This window comes from Pseudochaenichthys georgianus, chromosome 7, assembly GCF_902827115.2.
Source record: "Pseudochaenichthys georgianus chromosome 7, fPseGeo1.2, whole genome shotgun sequence".
NCBI classification, from domain to species: domain Eukaryota; kingdom Metazoa; phylum Chordata; class Actinopteri; order Perciformes; family Channichthyidae; genus Pseudochaenichthys; species Pseudochaenichthys georgianus.
The window spans coordinates 40,246,347-40,268,481 of NC_047509.1; the positions used below are offsets into that span (position 1 = coordinate 40,246,347).

Below are 22,135 nucleotides of genomic sequence, written 5' to 3' on the forward strand. Positions count from 1 at the left end.
TAGATACAACCAGATATATTCATAAAAGATAATAAATTGTATTTGAAAAAAAAAGAAAATGGAAAAAAGTAATGTAAAGTGTTTTTCATAATAAAAACAGACTTGCTCATCTTACTGTATATGCTGAATTGGCATAACAGCAAATATCTATATCCTGTGTTGGCCTAACTTGCTCATCTGTGTGGAACTTTGGGCCGTATGCCATGCATGAAAGGTGCTATATAAATGATTATCACTCTTTCACTCAGACTCATAAGGAAGTACTAGATGTAGTAATATTACCATGAATCTAGCCATTTATTTACCATATTTGACTGGAAAACATCTCTGAAACTCTGAAAAAGTCATATTGCTAGTTTACCATAAAAAGCCAATTCGACCGATTGGTTGAGCATATTTTCCAAAAAGTATTTGTGCATCAAGTTATCTAATTATGTTCAGTCAGTGCTCTGACACAAACATATGTCAAAGAGGATATGGTTACCTTACAAAAGTGGACCAAAAAGAGTGATTTCTTCAGCAGTGATTTTTAGCATTGCCAACTTCCTCAGTGGAAGCTAGCTGAAGGGCTTTCTGTTCGAACCACAGTGACATCTAGAGGTTGTTTTCTGCATAACATGTCAACCAAAGGGTAGAGCTGGCTTTATCAGATGGAGGTCAACTTTTTTTTTTTTTTTCCAACAAGATATCAAGACACAAAATGTGCTCTACCAGATGGTGGCGCTGGCTGTTAAAGGCTTGGCCAGTTGCGGCCAACACTGTTGACTTGTGAGCCTTTCTCACACTTTGCAAACGTCAACAGAGTGGTGCTAGAATGAGTCCTAAACACAGAAATGAGTCCGCCTTTTAGCAGATTTGGGTCGTCTCGTCTTGAAGTGAATGGTTTTTTGAATATGTTTTTGGTTCAATGCGGTAAATAGGGCCTGTCGTTAATACAGGCTTAGGGGAATTACACGTTTTGTTGTACGACATATAATAAGTCAGTAAATACCCCACTGTTGAATCTGTGAAGGTTGTAAGTGTCTTACAGAAGCGGTCGCTAACAAGTGACTATGTGAGACTACTAGACCTCATCAGGCCAAACACGAGCTGCGTTTAGGTTAGTGGCGGTGACGTTCAATCCTGTGACCGTGATGTCGTTTGTTTATAGCATTACGTTAGCTATTTCATTTCAAACCTTTATTCATCCAGATTGTCCCTTGAGATCATGGATCTCTTTTTCAGGGAGACCTGCAGCAATTAGGTTCAACATGAAACATGAAACAATAGAGGATATCATACAACATATATACAAGCTACATTTACATACTTATCAACATTTACAAATACCCATAGTTTCAAAGAGCATTTCACTTAGACTTGCTTTAAAAACATTCAGAGGAATACAATTGCTCAGTTTCAATTTTAGCTGTAGATTTTTCCGAGCAAGTGGAGCTGCACACATAAAAGCTGTCTCGCCTAAGACAGTCCTTGCTCTTGTGATCTCAGACAAGCTGCTTGCAAGTCTCTGTGTTATCAGTGAACAGATGTAAGACGGGAGTTTACCCAGCATGGCTTTATCCAATCTGCTTCTGGTGATTGCATCTATGCTTGAACTATACTAAAAGTGGTGTTAATATGTGGAGATGATCCTGCTGAACAGAACTTGGAAGTATCTTTAATGTGTTGGCCACAGATCTCACTTTTGCAACATTCCAAAATCCAATGGCACATGTTCATGACTTTCTGTCGAAGGAGTCTTTGAGACGTTAACTTCCGGGTCGGCCTACGATAACACGTCATCACTGCACTGTGATAAAGGCTGCTGTGTAGTGTGGAGAGCAGCTTCTGAGCATCGATTGCTTTTGTGCTCTGTACATCCAGGATAAGACTGACGCACAGTGTTTGGACGAGCGCCACACCCACCTTCATCATCGATCCACTTCAGTGTGATGGGCTGCTGCTTGGCAACGCTGCACAGCATCCTGACCTCCTCGCACAACTCCACAAACGTTAACGTGGCTGCCAAGTCGGTGATCAACATGTCCCTGACACACACACACACACACACACACACACACACACACACACACACACACACACACAAAATATCAAGATTGAGTCACTTTGTCTGAGTGGGCCGGAGACCAAGAGGTCCCACAGGGGACTCCAGTGAGTCAACAAAAACAATGAGGACGTATTTCACTCTTGTTGAATTTAGAGTAAACTTCCACTATGATGATTTCATGTTGGAGCCTAAGTTAGCGGTTGATTCTTTTAGGTCAGGGGTGTTCAAACCTTTTTCACTGAGGGCCACAAACAGACAAACATATGAAGGGCTGGGCCCCTCACGAGAGGTGAGGATATTGCCTCATAAGTTAAATTATAAGTTAGCCAAATCAATCAGATGTATGTCAATGATGCTTGATACTTGAATATGCTTGAAGAAAGAAAGCAGCTCTCCATAATGTGTGTAGATGTGGATGGAGCAAAGGACGGAGGAGAATGTAGGCAGGGTGTAAAGCAGAGTTAATGGCACTAGGCATGTCTGTGCCGGCTCAGTCAGTCTCAGCTGTTTACCAGCACAACGTATTTTAATAGGACAACCCAAAGGTCAGCGCCGCACTAGTTCCCTTGACAAAAAAACAATGGGATTTTGACAATACATTTTGGAATATTACAGAAAAAAAGATCTCTGGCAAACAAGTTTAGGATTTCAAGTTTTGTTCAGCAGGATAATCTCCAAATAATATATTATATTCAGCCAATGGCTATAAGCAAACTACATCACGGTCACATGACTAGTCACCACCGCTAAGCTAAAGGTGGCTAATGTCCTGCATGATGGCGTTTACAATTCTTATAGTAGTCTTATTTAGACACTGATTTGCAACCGTAGGTTTCTTTTATACTGGGGACGTTGGGGACATGTCCCCTCCACTTTTGAAAATGGCCATTGTTGTCCCCACCACTTTGCATCAGGATCATTTGTTAAAATGTTTTTGAAAATAGCATGCACAAAGAATATTACACTTTGGTTTATTTGCACAAGGGAACACGTCCAGCCTTAGGACTGTTCTCACTTTCTGGGTGTATCTCTGGTGACCCAAGTGGTGCCGTTCGGACCTGTGACACGTTTCATATTAGTTACATGTAGAATTGAATAGAGAATAGTAAAGCAATTGTTGCCCCCACTTTGCAGCAGCATAGTCACTGCAGTAGTTGTCAAAAAAGTATTGTAAGTAAGCATACGTATATGTATTGTTTTGAAGGAACATAGAAGCTTCAGATTTTCACCAGTTTTACATATTTTATGTAATAGAACAAAATGTGAGCTTATGTTAACCACAGGCCTTATTTCAGGCATCTAACCAAAAACATGTTTAAAAAAACATGACTTTGAGACGAGGGAGCTTGGAAGTGCTAAAATGCTGACTCTTTCCTGTGCCACTGTATGGAGCTACACTTCAGTTCAGCTTGTTAGTCCTAAGAAGTCATACTGTCCATGGAACTGACTTGTGATGAACATGCAGGTTCATGCTCACGTTTCAGTGTTCACTTGCCCAGTGTTTGCACATCCGAGGATTACAGCAGGGGACAGAAATCCCACATGGTTCACATTTCATGTTAAGATCATTCCTGGAAACTACACATGTAACAGCCTGGAGGTGTCGCATGTGTTCCAGGGAGAGGGTTTACAGAAGGGTGTTATCAGGTGGCACGATGGGATGTGCGGAGTTCGGGAGTACTCGTGTATTTTACTTAACCCTCCGGTATCACTGTGGACGTTTTTGTCCATATGGGTCATTTTTCACTTTTCATTTTGCAATAACTTTGGTTATGTTGGTGCAAATGGCCTGATTTTTTGTAACACGGGTATTTTCTCGATCTATTTTGGAATTCCAATTTCAATTTTTCAAATCGGTCTTTAATTCACTGTGTAACAAATCGACTACGCAAATTAGTCATTTGAGACAAAAATATCCACTGCAAAAGACTTTGATACAAATATTATATTAAAAGGTTTTTTTCACAACTTTTTTGGGTTCAATCTTTAAAGCAACTTCCGCCCTAATAGAAAATACCAAAATTGTAATCATTTTCAGGATTTTAACCTTTTAAATGCCATTTTGAATACATGAAACCGCTGGGTTTTTTCATGATGAAAACAGAGAAAATTAGTTATTTTCCAAAAAATACATATCTGGGGACTGGCTCTTTTTTTTATCACAGTCTTGGATATGTCAAAGATTAGCATCAAAATGGATTTTTTTGCATTATTAGTTTTTGCACAAAATCAGATTGAACAAAAAAGTTACAAATTAGTCATTCGGGACAAAAATGTCCACTTCCAAAAACTTTTTGGGGTTAAATCTTTCAATCAACTTCAGTCCTGAAAACACGAATTTGCGTTTTCTATGAAAAACATGCACAAAAAGGCAGTTGTTTTCCATATAATGAATCCTTGTGCTGACTCCTTTCAAGCACAGTGCAGGCAGACCCACACCAGATTCTCCTCCTCAGGGTGCTTCTGCTTCAGAGGATGAGTCCTGCAGCTGAAGTCACGGGCTGCATGAGACCTCTTGTCCCACAGAGAAGCTCCTCTTCATCTTACTGCTTGTTGCGTATCACAGGAATGTAGTGTTGCACGGTGTAGCGATACTTGAAAGGTACCGCGATACCCTGCCGTTAAAAACGGTACGATTCCTCCGTTTCATTAGTATCGGTACTTTAAGAATGACGGGGGAAAGTACTCCCGTGAAAAAGCGCCGTTTTAATAAGAGCCGTGTGTGTTCAGCGCTCTGCTTCCACTCCTTGCACTGCAGCTGTGCCTGCAGTCCCGCCCCTCTCAAGCACGCTCTAAGTCCCTCCCCTCTCTCGTGCACGCGGCCACGCGCTAGCTGCCAGAGCATGTGAGAAAACGAGAAGCATGGCTGCAAGTGGGAGTGCAACTGCCGCTGCGCCTCGGCTTGTTGACAAAAAAGACGCCAGAAGTCTGTTGGCCGTTCAGGTGTTCAGAGCAGAGCTCCCTGTCGGAGCGCAGAGCGTGATGTGAACTTAAAAGTTTTTCTGTCGCAATATTATCGTTGAGCAAACTTAACTAGCAAACTAGCATCACTATCTGCTAACGTTAGCTTTAGCCTTCGTTTTCTATTAGTTTTTTTCATAGGCTATAAACGGCGGTGGTATAAGTATATATCTTGTACTTGAGTAAAAGTAGAAGTACCCAGGTCTTGTACTTGAGTTAAAGTAGAAGTACCAGAATGTAGGAACAATCCTGCAATCAAAATGTTCCTCAAATAAAAGTACAAAAGTATTATCATCAAAATATAGTTAAAGTAACGACAGTAAAAGTAGAAGTGCTCAGGTCTTGTACTAGAAGCACCAGAGTGTAGGAATACTCTGTTACAGTAAAAGTACTGCATTCAAAATGTTCCTCTAGTAAAAGTATTAAAGTAGCGACAGTAAAAGTAGTCATTGTGCAGATTGGTCCATTTCAGAATAATATATATGATATGTTTTATAATGATTGATCATGAAAGTGTTCTCAAAGCTGGTAAATGTGCAGCTAGTTTGAATGGCTTTGTATACTGCAGGGGTAGCTGGTGGATTTACTCCAGGTGGAACTAAAGTCTGATTTAACACTTGATTATATTTCACATCATTCATCCAGATCTGTGAAGTAACTAAAGGGATTAAATACATGTAGGGGAGGAAAAGTACACCATTATTTCTGAACTGTAGTGGATTAGAAGTACAAAGTAGCAAAAGAAACATTGAAATACTTAAATAAAGTACAAGTATCTCAAAATTGTACCCAAGTAGTACTTGAGTTTATGAATTTAGTTACTTTACACCAGTGGCTATAAAGATAGAAAGACTAAGCCTTGCACAGAGGCATGAAAATACATTTTCAAAATGCTCAACAGTGCTGCCAAAATGTTAAACTCACTGCTACACAATTAAAATAAATGCTTTTATATATATCTATTAGATGTGACTCTTTGGCGTTTCTGTTCTTAGTAACACTGCTGCTTTAGTTGTTCTGACTGCTAAAATCATCTGTTATTCCTAATTTTAAAGCCGATATTCCGCGTTTCCCTTTTTTTAAGAAAAGTATCGAAAAAGAATCTGAATCGCAATTCTTGACTTGGTATCGGTATCGAAACCAAGATGTTGGTATCGTGACAACACTACAGGAATGAAATGACCATCCAGCCAAACTACACACATTTGAAGCTTTGGCTTTGCAGCCAGGTGTTTTTATTTACTTCAAGGAGTATGTATGGCTGTGTATGTCTGTTTGCTAAAGAGACATTATCAAAGGACTTTGAAGTTCCAAACAATTCAAAACATCGAGGTCAAGCTGGGTCAAGATCATACATCTGTTTACCTCAAAGACACATGAAACAGCACAAATGAAAAACAAAACGCCATGAGAGCACACTTACTCCTGTCTCCTTCTCACACACAATCACTCACACACATACAAGGTATAAGGAGTTTGGGAATGAGGGAGTGAGAGAAAAAGAGAGAAAGAAAGAAAGATATGAGGTGAAAACTGCGACTTGCTGTAAACCAAATCTAATGTATATTGTTGTCTCTGTACACACACACATGCGCGCACACTTCTCAGCTGATACCACTCTTCCACATCCATACCAACACACCTACATCATATTAGTTGCATACATGTATTCCAATGGCTCTCAGGGCCCCATTATACGACAGGCAAAGAAACCAAGAAATGACAAGCGTGTAATTCAATGGTCAAATGTCACATCTGGTTTTTACAGTAAAAAGGACACATTTAACTATTTTCCTCCAATACAAAACCCTGACATTACAAAATGCATGATTTTATACCGGTATGGCGGAGAGATCAAAAGATGTGGTTATAATATAATATATGGGAGTGGATGGGAAATGTTTGTCCGCGAGAGGCTAATGTGTGAGTTTTTTGTTTAATCTGATTCTGTGCAAAAACTAATAATCAACCAAAATCAATGTTGTTGCTAATCTTTGACATATCCAAGACTGTGATAAAAAAGAAAGCCGACCCCCCCAACATTCATTATATGGAAAACAACTGCCTTTTTGTGCATGTTTTTCATAGAAAACGCAAATTCGTGTTTTCAAACTGGCAGTTCAAGAGTTAAAATCCTGAACATAATTTAACATTTGGTATTTTTGATCAGGACTGAAGTTGATTGAAAGATTTAACCCCAAAAAGTTTTTAAAAATATTAATCTGTTGTCATTTTAGAGCAGTTTTTGGAAGTGGACATTTTTGTCCCGAATGACTAATTTGTAACTTTCTGATTTTGTGCAAAAACTAATAATGCAAAAAAATAAATGTTGATGCTAATCTTTGACATATCCAAGACTGTTATAAAAAAAAAGAGCCAGTCCCCAGATATGTATTTTTTGGAAAATAACAAATTTTCTCTGTTTTCATCATAAAAAAAAACAGCGGTTTCATGTATTCAAAATGGCATTTAAAAGGTTAAAATCCTGAAAATGATTACATTTTGGTATTTTCTATTAGGGCGGAAGTTGCTTTAAAGATTGAACCCAAAAAAGTAAAAGTTGAAATAGTACCGTGTAAAAATATTTTGTTACAAGTAAAAGTCCTGCATACAAAATCATACTTGAGTAACTAGTAATTTATTTTGTTAAATAAATGTAGTAGAGTAAAAGTACAATATTGGCTTGCAAAATGTAGTGGAATAGAAGTATGAAGTAGCATACAAATAATATACTTTAAGAAAGTACAAATACCGCAAAATCGTACTTAAGTACAGTACTTGAGTAAATGTAGTTCAATACATTACACCACCGGGGATGTGAAGGGTCCAATGTTTGAAAACTGACCCATACCTAGGACTAAACGTGAGCACATCTCAGCCTCTGCTGCTTCACTTAAGCCCCGGCCACACGAGGACGATAACGGTCGTATCTGCTACAGTTCTCTATCATATAGACGGTTCGGCCACACGAGGCCGACACGGAAACGCAGAAAACAATAACAATAACGGGTCCCTAGGTGGGTAGATCTGCAAAGGAAACGCTCTGGGGGGGCAAACGGCTCCGTGTTTACACCTATACGATCATTTCCTGATAACGATGACGCAATAGCCCCGCCTCTCCTGCTCAGCGATCAGATCCTGGGCTCTCAGAGGAGGGGGAGGAAAAGAGAGGCTCCGTTTTGTATTCTTCTTATATGATTATATAGAGTCGTTATTCATTTGTTTTAAAGCTCAATAAATAACAAAGAAGTCCTTTGACCGGCACTTTTCTAATTTTGTCCGGAAGATTTAAACTTTAACGGACATGTTGACCGGCGAAAAAAAATCTAACTGAAACTCTGCCCAGGGCCGTTTCTTCCTATGCAGATGCATAGGGCCCCTGCGGCCACTAGGGGGCCCCCAAGCTGAAAGTTCAGGTTCAGCCTCAATATATTTGGGGAGAATAGAGTGGCGAAGTCCCTCCCATGGGACCTTATTTCGGAACAAGTATGTATTGAAGTCAATGGAGAGAGAAAGATTATCTTTTGATCCCGTTTGAATTGTGCCACGAATTACACATATATGTTTGTCAATTTAAAAGATCATTTTAGATGTGCGTGACTTCGCCACCCTATTAAAATTAGCCGTCTTTATTTGTACAGCCAAGCCCCCTCCTGTGTTCCGTGAAGCATTATATGCTTAAAAATCAAATGTAGGATATAAACTAGCGCTGTCAGTCGATTAAAAATATTTAATCGCGATTAATCGCATGATTGTCCATAGTTAATCGCGATTAATCGCACATTTTGTATCTGTTCTAAATGTACCTTAGAGGGATATTTTAAGTTTTTAATACTCTTATATAAATATTCTCATGACTATTAAACATAACAACCTCTGAACATTAAAAATATCCGCCTCAATTCAACCTGGAACCTCTCTCATTCAATACAGTGTGTGTGTGTGTGTGTGTGTGTGTGTGTGTGTGTGTGTGTGTGTGTGTGTGTGTGTGTGTGTGTGTGTGTGTGTGTGTGTGTGTGTGTGTGTGTGTGTGTGTGTGTGTGTGTGTGTGTGTGTGTGTGTGTGTGTGTGTGTGTGTGTGTGTGTGTGTGTGTGTGTGTGTGTGTGTGTGTGTGTGTGTGTATGGAGAGACACTGTGATGGATCGTTGGAGCTATGTGCAACTCAAGGCATATGCTCGAACGGGAGCTGCCTGGACGCTGCAATCATGAGTGTGCTGACTTCTCCTCCAATGTCCCGCTGTCTGCTTCCTGCATCAAGTCAAGTGCTCGGCGCAGTTGTGGCGAAATGTCGCTTCTCTGTTTTCATTTAAACAGCTCCTTATATCCGTTAGCGCAGCTAGCTAGCACCAGATGCTAACAACAACAATACACGTAAGGTGTGCACGTTCTCTCTCTCTCTCGCTCGCTCGCTCGTGCCACACAAACACACACCCTCCCGGTCCTCCCGATGGCCAGTCGGTGCCTGCCGGTGAGCGTGGAAGTGTGGTCTGCCACAAGCGGGCAGCAGGAGCGGGGCTGTCAGCAGCATCAGCTTGTAGATGGTATTTTAAACTCGATGCGCTCTGAAACTACGGGGCGGCCGAGGAAAAAAAATACACATGCGTTAATCGCGTTCAAATAATTAGTGGCGTTAATTTTTTTCCGCATTAACGCGTTAACTTGACAGCCCTAATATAAACACAACTAAACTGCAATGATAGCTAAGCTCTGGCTTGTGTTTTTGGGGATCAATAAAGTCCAAATCATCGTTGGGCTGTCACATGGTTGAGAAAATGCTGCATCTCTTGCATTTATTGACATAGAGGCAGGGCCGTCGCTGGCCAACATGAGGCCCCACGCAAAGTTATACGATGAGGCCCTCCGTTTCGCGAGTGTCGACGGGGGGGGGGGGGGGGCGTGCCGCATAAGCTCATAGGTGTGCCGCATTTACTGCTCAGTTGAGGCCCCCTCCGCAAGGTGAGGCCCCCTCCGCAAGGTGAGGCCCCCTCCGCAAGGTGAGGCCCCCTCCGCAAGTCTGCATGATCGGCCTGTAGGGGGGGACGGCCCTGCATAGCAGAGCCTTAATGTTTACCTTTTTAAATATAATTTGTTGTAAGTTTCAATTGCTTGGTTTTCGTGAAATTAGCCTGTTTTCCTCTTAAAGTGTAACAGATTGATGCATCTCCACAGATCATCTTAAAGCAGGGGTGCCCAAGTCGGGAGATTCCCAGTCGATCGCGAGATGTGTCTAAAAATAGAACAACAATATTCTGTTTTATCGTTATTGTCCTATAACATAATCTTCCTGTGCCAGAATAATGCACTTGAACGCATCAAAGCTTTGCGTTTGGCGTGACCCCATGTGTCGGGGCGTGGCTGGTGGGCAGCACTAGTTAGCTGACGTTGTCCGTGTCAACAGGAGTAACAGTCCGCACACACACAAGACCGCAATTATGGCAGAAGCAAAAAAGCCCAAAATATATACTTTTCACTCCGAGTGGGAGGATGATTATTTGTTGCCTTGCTGGAAATATCATTTACATACACTATGCCCTCATTAGAATACTGAGGCTGTAAAGCAGACAGTTGGGACACACATTGGTCAAAACTGATGAACATAAAAGATTCGTTTACCATCTTGTTTTGAATGTTAAAGTGAAACAGAAAGCACAAAGTGCATTTCTCAACTGGCCTTTAAAAACCCTTCTCAGTGGACGACTATTTTAAATAAGGGTGTGCATGTTCAGTCTCAACAGCCACCCTCACTGCTCTGCTGATGTGGGACCTGCAGGACATATTCACAGAGCATATTATTTCTATACATATAGTGTAATATCCAGCTTCCTCAATATACCTGCTATATATAGTGTGTGTGTGTGTGTGTGTGTGTGTGTGTGTGTGTGTGTGTGTGTGTGTGTGTGTGTGTGTGTGTGTGTGTGTGTGTGTGTGTGTGTGTGTGTGTGTGTGTGTGTGTGTGTGTGTGTGTGTGTGTGTGTGTGTGTGTGTGTGGTGTGTGTGGTGTGTGTGTGTGTGTGTGTGTGTGTGTGTGTGTGTGTGTGTGTGTGTGTGTGTGTGTGTGTGTGTGTGTGTGTGTGTGTGTGTGTGTGTGTGTGTGTGTGTGTGTGTGTGTGTGTGTGTGTGTTAGACTCTGACAAGGTGAAGCAGAGACAGCTTGCTTCCCAGCAGGCATTGCTCCAAACAGTCTAAACCCACACATGTCAATGTGGAATGATGTCAAACACACTCACGGTTGATGATATTGTATACTAACTTTGACATTAGATCTGATATTTATCATATTACTCCGTGACATTATATCAATACCACAATAACCTTAATGATTCTTCTGCCACATTGTGATATAATCAGATGATATAATGTGTAATAAAGGGTCTTTCCGGTGCCCATGGAAAGCCCTCTGTAATCGGCTCTGGAACTACGGCTGACCCTTGCACTATTTGCTCTTAACGCTCGAGAGTCCTGAGCACACTGAGGGATTGTAGAGCAGGAGAGCTCCCTGACAACATGTTGATCCCTTCCTCTTCAAGACATGTCTGTCACCTCTAGCTCAATACTGTACAACAGATCCATGGCAACCCACACAGTTTAAACAACATATAGTGTTTTAATGTTAACCTTATTCTGGGAAGGTCCATACACTGAATGGTAACTAAGGAACAGAATGTGTGGCCAAAGACGTGTATATGTATGCAATAAACCAAACTCCAACAGTGAGAGGGTGCACTGCTCTGATAAAGGCTTCAGCAGTTTGTGAGGACATCTCAGATATGATTATCAAGACGTATTTACTTCTTTAAATATGTAAGTCAGTATGAAATGTAAAGCTCAATGCTGGATTTACATTTCCGTGTTAAAATATTTAAGATTAACATCACCTGTGTCTACATGTTGTTTCATTTGTATTGTAAACTTACATTATCCCACATTTTTAGAGCAATTTTCAACTATTTCAACCGAAATAAATATGTATTATCAGCGTTTCCTCTCGTCTCCTGTAATGATATTGTGTCCCAGGGTTTCCTTTATTTACTTTTATCCAGATTTTAGGTACAATATTAAGTGCAGATAACAACTCCCATAATCCCACACAACAGTGATCTTTAGTTCTTGTTACAGCTGTGTTACCCCAATTGGCAGAACATATAATGTTATGTGTTATGTGTGTAGTATTTACCCTTGACCGGCTAAATGCAACTAATTATTATTGTATTGATAGATGTCAAATTCATTGGATCTGAAGATCGAAATAATAATTGTTTTTGATATAAGTACACTATAAATCTGCCTACTACTGAAGGCAGCTTCTGTCCAAAGCAGGCATACATATATATCCTGTCCATAAGTGGATTTGTAATCTTAATATGTGTTTACTAACCACTGAAATGTGTCCAACCACACAGTATCAACAGTAATGTCTTATCCGATGTATAATTGTGATCACCTTATCTTAAAACAGATCAAAATGTATTTTATCACAGCAATAAAGTTTTTGTATGGCTTATTGTGTTAAGACAATATTTGACATTTGAGAAGATTGAATCCTTTTGTCATAAAACATAACACGGTTCTGTAGAAAAGCATCGTATGTATCTAAGCTTACTCTGAACATATGCTGTTGTGTCGTCTGCTCAGTATATGGAACTAGAGTCCTGAAAAATAGTCTGATATTAATGTTAAAAAGGTCTAGGATCTACATATCACATTATTAAGGAGGGTTGTACTTCCAAATATTAAAACACGGACATGATCAGCCTGATATTAATTGGACCAAATGACCCACACTCTGCTCTAAAAGAAGTGCATGTGAGGGTATGACCGCGCTGCGTTTGGAGTCAGTAGACTGAGAGGCAGCGACATGTCAGCCATAAGGAGATCTGTCCTGTAAACACTGCATCTCCAACAGAAGTGAATGTTCTGTCCATCAGTGACCTTAAAACTACCATATGAGCATTCTTTCTTTGTGCCGTCTGAAAACCCTTCAGTCCCCCAGTCTGAAACAACAGAACACGACTTATCCCAATGTTATTTTGAGTTATGAGCTCCTTAAGGCATGCTCACTGGATTAATAAACAATAGAACAAGTTGTCTTTGCACCCTTAGGGCTTGAATATATTACCACTGCTGAGCTCTTAATCATTAGATGGCAGTGTGTGATGCCAGGCTCAGCACACTGTGGACTCTGTTCCTTCACCACAGATCCAGAAGGCCTTCCACATCATTACTCCACCATGTTAACTGTTAACAGCAGGATTTCCAAAAACGACCGGCTTCACTTTTCTGCAAGGGTGTAGCATAAGGCTGAACGATTAATCGATTTTAAATCGAAATCGCGATTTGAAATGATGTGATTATCAAATTGCAAAGCCTGCGATTTTTTTTTTAACTTTTTTTTTTTTTTTTTCCTTCTTGTGTGTCAGTCATCCACACCAATCAGAAGTGCTGTGCTCCACATGTACCAGCCATTGTTAACCAATCAGAAGTGGCCCATGATATAAGGTGATAGACAGATTGATCCAATCACCTGCCAAGTGCTTTTGAAAGTGCCTGCCCTTTCCAAATGGCTTTAGATGCTTTGGTGAAACAAAGCATCTGGGTCAGGTTAGTAATGCTCCGTCACATGTTTCTATTACAGGGTGAGTCTTAAACTGAAGCTTGACTTTAAAGCAACCCAACGGAAGTTTCATGTAAGTGTAGTTCTTTCACTCGTATCTCTGGGTGCTAGAGACGGGAGCACGTTGATACGACCTTCCTAGCCGGAGATATGGCCGCATTTTACAATAAACTTCCGTTGGGTCGCTTAAAAACAAATATCGCAAATCGAATCGCAATATCTGTCAGAAAAATCGCAATTATATTATTTCCCCAAATCGTGCAGCCCTAGCACGGGCCAATAACAACCAAGGGACTTCAATCACAGGGAATTAGACATATTATTTGTCAATGTTTTACATTGTGAGATATGAGTATGCTTAGTGTATTCCTGCACTTAGTGGCATGTTGAAGTCTACAGTGATTGGTTACTCAGTCGTTCTGCAGGAAGTTATTGATCAGATCTATATTTGATGAATCTTTTAACTTGTTTTTCATGACGCAAAGTGTGGTAACTACAGCACTAATTAAAGCTTATACTGGATTGTCACAGATATAACTTCAACTCAGCAGATAAATAAGAAATCTAAAAATAATGTTGTTGATATTATTTGGAAACAGTGTCCCAACCACACTTTATCTTCCAGAGAACAATGACAAGTTGATGTTAAAAAGAATACATTTGGCTAATTTTCAGGTTTGTATTTGTATTTTGTGCAGGCTTTTCAAAAGATACTTCACTGTTCTAATACTGTTAGTACTGCCAGCACCTCTGTTCACCCTCAGTCTGCTCTGATTGGTTAGCTGGCCGGCTCTGTTGTGATTGGCCTACCGCTTAGAGGTGTATATCAAGTCCATGTTTTGGAGCACTAGACAATAGAAACGCGTTAAGTGTTAAATAGTGATGTCACTGTGTTACCGAAGTAAACAATACATCTTTCAATTCATTTTGGTCAAAACATTTTGACAGGCATACCGTAAATAACATTTGGTGGCATTATTACATCTCTGTCAGTTAAGAGCTGTTTCAGTTGTCACCAGGGCAACCGTGAGCATGTGGAACACTTGGCATGGAGCATTACAGATAGTGGAGCTGTGGGCACTCCTTCAAGGACAAAGGTAACACTTCTAAATGAGCTCAGATAAGTGTGAGGTTATAAAGGATTTGGTCAATAAAATATTAATTTATACATTTCAAATTCAATAAAGCAGTGACATGTCATTAATCATGATATGGCCCAGATCAACAACCTTATAAGCACACAGCTTAAGAAACAAGACGACACAGCACATAACCACATCAACACATCTGCTCATGCTACTTCCAGTAAAACAATATTGTTGTCATTCCAGAATTGGAAGACATTGTCTGTCCCACTAATGACATTTCAAACATTCCATGCCCAAAAGGCTCAAACACGCACTTGTTGTGTTAAATATGCATGTCCATTTTACAAAATGTAAATACAGTTGCATGTCAAATGAACATTTCAAATAGGCTTTATATTGACTTGTTTTGCAATGGTATGTATGTATTGTGTGGATATATGTCTAATGATAATCAAAGGAATGTGTTCACTCATAAACATTAAATAACAGTCACTTTCCACTGAAGGTGTGTCCCTCAAGATGCAACAATTAACCCTTGTTCTTAACAATTAACTAAACACAACTTGGGTTGGATCAAGAGGTTAATGGAACTGTTTTCACTAGATTTCTATTCTATTTCAAAGTTCTAGCCCACCATCAAGTGCCATTGGAAAGCAACAAATACAACATCTAATAAACAAATATGTACCATTGATGCTTGAGCTGGCTGTTTTTCTCAAATAGATAACAGGAAACTAGAAAATAAAGCAGGTGTGTCCAAACTACGGCCCGGGGGCCAACTGCGGCCCATTGTCCACTCTGAACAGGCCCTCAGCAAATTCTAAAAGTATAATGGAAAATGGCCACACCTGAAACTTTTACTTTTCTTATATTGTACTTCTTAAATATATATATATATATATATATATATATATATGTAAACAGATATTACACGGTATAATGAATGTGTCGGTCAATTAAAGTTGATAATACTTTCCAACACATTTGAATAATAATAAATCACTTGTTTATATAACCAGCTTGAAATATACCCTTCATATTCCTCTTATTATAAGCAACCTGAGGCTCCTGTTGTAAGGGATCAGCTGCCAACACTTTGTTTAACAGAATAAATGAAACTCTCTGGAGCCCTTCGTATGTTTTTCGAGTGGCCCTCAGTGAAAAAAAAGTTTGGACACCTCTGAAAATAAAGGGTTTATTATTCAAAAGCTTGAGGTCTAAATGTCCTACAATTCCGATATGACTCAATTACTTTCATTCTAATTGTTCTGACTATGCCTACAGGTGAGTGGCAGTGCAGAGAGCAGTCACTGGCTGACCCTACCTCACTGTACTCCCCCTCCCAGCCACAGACACACACACAAACAGGTGTTCCCCTCTCACGTATCTAGCATTGTAACAGGCTACTTACCCACTGTAGTGAGCTTTAATTTTCACAAACTCCGAGTCCAGCTCCATGATGGATCCGTTAGGCGCTAGCATATGCATGTTAAAGTCTGGTGTAACGTTACCTCACAACTAGCCCAACGTTACCCAAACAGGCCCAAACTAGCGGTGTCACTCCGGCAGGTCGGAAGACAAAGGTTCCACTTTACATTACACCGCCGGGAGCAAAGTGTCTGACCTGGAAAGAAAACTTGTCCTGCTTCTAGGAAGTTCTGTTTAGTCAACGATAAGAAGCTTCTCTGGAGGAGGGGTTGTCAATACCGCATTATAACATTGTCATTTCCAGGAGTTGTGTTTCAAAATAAAACGAATATAGCAAAGGTACGGTCTACTGGGATAAAGGATGAAAGTAGAGCTTTTATTCTGAAGGTGAAACCTCACAACTCGTCATCGCGGCCGGATAAACTCTGTCTAGCTTGACACTGTGTTTTATGGCTCACTATGGTTACCTTACCGGAATCCAAATTCACCTGTCCCATTGTTTCTACAAATAATATGAATGTAAAAAATATGCTGGTGGATGGTAACATAGTCCAGAGTGATTATGTATTGAATGTATTGAAGTTAGTCCAATGGTAGACCTATATATGTAGGTAAACTGTCTCTACCCGAGACGAGTGACCTTCTTCATGGAATATTTGATCTCTCTTATTGTAATGTCCTGATCATAATCCAGCGCGAGAAATCGGCGTCTTTTCCATTCACTGAAATAATGTATTGATATTGATATTACGTCAACAAGTGTTGAACACTGTATATAATTTAATGGGGACAACGTTGTGACATGTGCTGTCATAAATGAGAAAAACCACAAAAACAAATCAAACATGTCATGAAGATATTTCATGGATCCAAGGAGGCCTGCTCCCCACTTCAATAATGCAGCTGTTGGGTGCCCTCTGCTGGTGGATTACTAAACAACTTTAGGAGAGATAGGCCGTGTCTCAATTCAGGGGTTGTAAATGAGACGGTCTAGCCTACGGAGCGCTTCGTATTTACGTCACGTGATACGCGCTGGTCGGTTGCGTTGCTCCAGCAGCCTGCTAGCAAATTAGCTGAAAAGGATCCAGAAACTTTACTTTTACATTTTTTGGAGATCACCGTCGGAGATTAAATAAAGAGAACCATGGCCAGGTAAATAAGATGAAGCTGTTCCTTTAGCCCCCAGTAATGTTACATTAGTAAGTTAACAAGTACATTATATATAGCTGATAATTTAATCATATTATTTCATATATTTAAAATAAGTCTTAATTTTTCTGTACTAATAAAACAATATGTTTTTTAAAGGAACAAAAGCATGTTGTATAGATTGATTGTTAACAATATTAGTGTTCTAATCTTAATAGCTGTGATTATAACAGTTTATATTCTCCTTCTTCCCCTGACCGTTTAATGACCTATATATCCTATTATTCCACTGCTTATGTACACATGTTGTAAATAATCTTTAAAACCTCAGTAAATGAAATAAACAATGTGTTTAACAATTACAATTTAATATTGTATTTTCATCTTATCACAAAGTAGAGGTAAGAATATATCCATCCTCTCTCTGCAGCTTCATGTCTTCTATTATTATAACTTTCATCATTGAGACAGAGGAAATCAATCATGTTATTTAACATCACCGGCAGTAACACCAATATCAGCAAAAGTGTGTTTATGGAGTTGTTTATTTGTATTGTATGTGCAGCAAGTATAGAAGCAGCTGTTTGGGGAATCAGACAGACTCAAGCTATAATCGTTAGATATCTATTAAAAGAAAGGACACATACAAAATCAAATTCTGAAACTAAGACACAAGTCTGTAGGACGGCAGTAAGCAGAGGTCTGGGTGGAGGATGCTCCTGATCGCCGTTTTGCTTTCTCCAGCACCTCGGGGGTCCTGCTGGATGGCAGCTCTGTCCTGATGATCCGCTGGGGTTAGGGGTCCTTCTCCAGCACCTCGGGGGTCCAGGTGGATGCAGCTCTGACCTGATGATCCGCTGGGGTTAGGGGTCCTTCTCCAGCACCTCGGGGGTCCAGGTGGATGCAGCTCTATCCTGATGATCTGCTGTGCACCTTCTCCAGCAGATCCATTTCTCCAGAATTGTCCTAATTACAGAGAAAAACAAGAGAAAAAGAAAAAAGTGAATTAATCATATTAAACACAGGGTTGCAAAAGTATTATTGCAAAATGTAGCATTTCAGACAAACAATCCCGAAAGGATCATTTATCAAAAAATGGCGTACGCCAGTTTCTACGCAATGTTTTCGATTTATAAAATACTAACTTGACGGGAAAACATGCGGTCCTCCACGCAAACTCTAACCCATGCGTACGCACAGGGCCGGATTAATACCCGCAGGGGCCCCTGGGCACTGAGCGCTCATGGACCCCCCCCCAACCCAACAAGTAACACCACGCCTACCTGTGTGTGTGTGTGTGTGTGTGTGTGTGTGTGTGTGTGTGTGTGTGTGTGTGTGTGTGTGTGTGTGTGTGTGTGTGTGTGTGTGTGTGTGTGTGTGTGTGTGTGTGTGTGTGTGTGTGTGTGTGTGTGTGTGGTGTGTGTGTGTGTGTGTGTGTGTGTGTGTGTGTGTGTGTGTGTGTGTGTGTGTGTGTGTGTGTGTGTGTGTGTGTGTGTGTGTGTGTGTGTGTGTGGTTAACCCCCCCTCCGCCAGACCGCTCTTTAGCCTTTCTAATGATTCTGAAGGTAAACACAGTGAAAGGCGGTGCGTGAAAGGCGGTGCGTGAAAGGCGGTGCGTGAAAGGCGGTGCGTGAAAGGCGGTGCGTGAAAGGCGGTGCGTGAAAGGCGGTGCGCGCTCCTCTTCTCAGAGGCTGAGTTAACCCTCCCGCTGCCTCCTGGTGCTGCAGAGATTTCATGAAGTGAAGGAGGTTTTCCTTCTATAAAACAGCTGCGGGCAGCAGATACTGTGAGAGTCACAGACATGAATACATAGATCAAGGCAGACTGGTGCACACACTCTCCTGTTTTGCCAATCCGGTGCTTAAACAAATATAGCTCTATACACCCCAGGCCGAAATGTCCTTAAAATGAAGTCCGAGTTCGACATTTTAATTAATGTCCTGCCGATACTGGCAGGACAGAAGGCGACACGCCCTTTCTAAGCCATGTCCTCACATCCCAAGCTGCATCCCCAAAAAGTGTATTATGTTGTTACATCAGGGTTCAGGTGGAGTGGCTGTACGGCTGTACCCGTAGGATAGAAAAGGGGGGAAGTGACGTCCTAGAGGAGGTGAGGTCCACCACCTGCCCACACCCCCTGTTAAATTGTCTCACCCACATTGAGGATGCTTCCTACGCCCATGTTTTATTCCATGTGTCAAGTCAGGCAAATTGGGTCAAAATGTTATTGCATCAATGATCTGTTAACAATAAAATCACTAAATATATGCCGTAACTATTTTGCTCTAGGCAACTCAAGGGCTCAGGTAATGTGATTACTATATGCATAATTGTCCAAAATAACATAAAATGCATAGGGTTTTTTGTTAAGTGACATACTTTCGTCGCCGGCCGGCCGATACATGCCGCACATTAAGTGGGCCTGTCTGTCAATTAATCCCCGGGCCACTTTTTCCCCCCAGTCCGCCCCTGGGGGCAGTGATATCATAAACCTGTTAATGTACGCATTCAAACACTTTTTCTTTTACCAGCTGTATTCACCTTGCAGAGTATGTGGCTTTGATCCTGGATAAAGTGTTTAAGTCATGGATGTTTAAAGTTTAACTTCTTCATATGTCTAATATTATAGTTGACTTTTCATTCAGGAAGTATGACGCTGCGCTGTCAGTACGCTTCTCCATGTTTGTGATTGGTCGAATGCTCCAAATACCACCCCTTTCATGTGAACGCGCACCAAACTAGATAGGGCACGGCTGGCTTGAGCGATCCACTTGATAACCCGCGTCGTAGTACAGTTTAGCGAGAGCGCGTATGTTTTGGATTAGGCCAACCGGCTAACTCAAACATATCCAGGTTAGGTTGAACCAGCTTCGTAGTACAGGCCTCTGAACAAGTGTGAACCTCAGGTTTGATATAGACCAGCCTATAATGATAAGTAGGCTATGTGATTGTCAAACAATGTGAACATTCTAAGCCAGGGGTCACCAACCTTTTTTAGGATGAGAGCTACTTTCAAAAAGTCGTGAGCTACTTTCACTTCTCTTTTTTTTGTTTTTTGCAGTGTATATATTTAGCACATTTTAACGGACCTCACCTCCTCTAGGGGGGTCCGGGGGCATACACCCCCGGGAAGATTTGTTTTTAAATGTTGAAGTGAAATGCATCAATCTGGTGCACTTTGAGAGTAAAATGAATTCATGGATATAGCTCTCAACACTCAATCCAATCATCTTTAGAATATGATCACAACCAATAACAAATCATTTAAACTTGTTTATTCTTATCTTATGTTACCTATAGTTATATAAGTAATATCTAGTCTCATGAAAGGCTAGCTTGGATTAATATAGCGCCTTTCATGAGACCCAAGGTCGCTTTACAAAGAAGAACAGGGGCAAAACAAACATAACAAAAACAAAAGGCAGTCAGACAACCAGTCAGACAGACAAAACAACAAATAGATTAGGGGCCAAATGCCTTAGTAAACAGATGGGTCTTGAGGGCGTCAAGCGTGGGGATGTTGCGGATCTCCGCAGGGAGAGCGTTCCATATGATCACAACCAATAACAACTCGTTTAAACTTTTTTATTCTTATCTTATGTTACATAGTTAGCATTCTTTCTTTCTATTTATGGATATTTTACTAATCTTATGGCACAAGCGGCAAACTCTGGGGAAGAGCCGGGACGCCAATACGGAAGTGCCACACACTGCAGTTCATCTAGTGGCCAGTAGGAGCAGTCTGCAGAAGGGAGCAATTTCCATTGACCCCCATGTTAAAATGCCCAACTTTACAGCAGAAATAAACATGTTTACATCGTGGTTCAAAAAAACATATTCTCTGTATAGTTAGATTCCCCCTTCATGACTACTGTGTGGGGAGTGAATTTTTTCTCAACTCATCTGTTTAATTAATATTAAGCCTTAAATGTATGCATATATTAGGGCGTGGTCACATTGAGTGACAGCTCTGTCAAGTGACTGCTGCTGCTAGCTTCTTGTCTCTCTGCTAGCTCCTCCGTGAAGCTAGCTACAGGGACTCTGCCTGATCAGTTAATCCAGGGCAGTGTTTTTCAAAGTGGGGGCCGCCAGGGGGCACCAGGGGGGTCACGCAAAGTTTCAGGGAAACGGGATTTTTTTTAGATGTTATTAATAACTGCATATCTATCAATCTATGTGTCCTTTGATGCCAATCTTTTAATATTTTTTGTTTTTGAATCACACGACCGCCCTTCAAGCCAATCAGAATCGAGCTGCCGCTACTGAGAGTGAAACCGAGTATCTGCCCAGCTTTTGGAGCAAGTGAGAGCTAGTGAATATTTCGCTCTGCAGCTGGATGAGAGCACGGATGTAGCAAATGTCGCAGAATTGCTAGCATACATCAGACTTATTTCAGAAGACAACTTTGTTGAGAAAATATTATTTTGCAAAGCACTGGAAGGTAGGACCACATGAAGAGACATTTTTCAAGTTTTAGATGAGTACATCATCTCAAATGGACTTGACTGGTCTTGTTGTGTGGGTGTGTGTTCAGATGGGGCAGTGGGGCTATGACAGGCAAAAAAAGCGGAGTGACAGCTTTGATCAGGCAGAAGGCCCCAAATGTAGTGGCAACGCACGGCATGTTCCATCGGGAGGCACTTGTACACATCATTTAAAAAAAAATTGCAACAGGGGGGTCCCCGCCAGAGGATAATGCTATATGGGGTCCTTGGCATGGCAAAGTTTGGGAACCCCTGATCCAGGGAACACAACTTGAAGCCGGCCATGGTTGTTTGTTCTTCATGCTTATATATCGGACAATAGTGACTCGCTCTGCGGTTGAAACAGACGGTGCATGAATGCGGTTT

At 40.9% G+C, this 22,135-nt stretch overlaps 1 protein-coding gene across 1 annotated transcript in view; it reads right to left on the reverse strand.

Moving 5' to 3' along the window:
- prkcz (protein kinase C, zeta) overlaps positions 1 to 16,403 on the reverse strand; it is a 176,774-nt gene extending 160,371 nt beyond the window's left edge. Inside the window, exons 1-2 of the mRNA XM_034086343.1 lie at positions 16,120 to 16,403; positions 1,906 to 2,027 (exon numbers count right to left, since the gene is read on the reverse strand). Coding sequence (XP_033942234.1) covers positions 1,906 to 2,027; positions 16,120 to 16,196 — 199 coding nt within the window. The 5' untranslated portion in view covers positions 16,197 to 16,403. The remainder of the gene's footprint in view (positions 1 to 1,905; positions 2,028 to 16,119) is intronic.
- Positions 16,404 to 22,135: the final 5,732 nt, after the last annotated feature.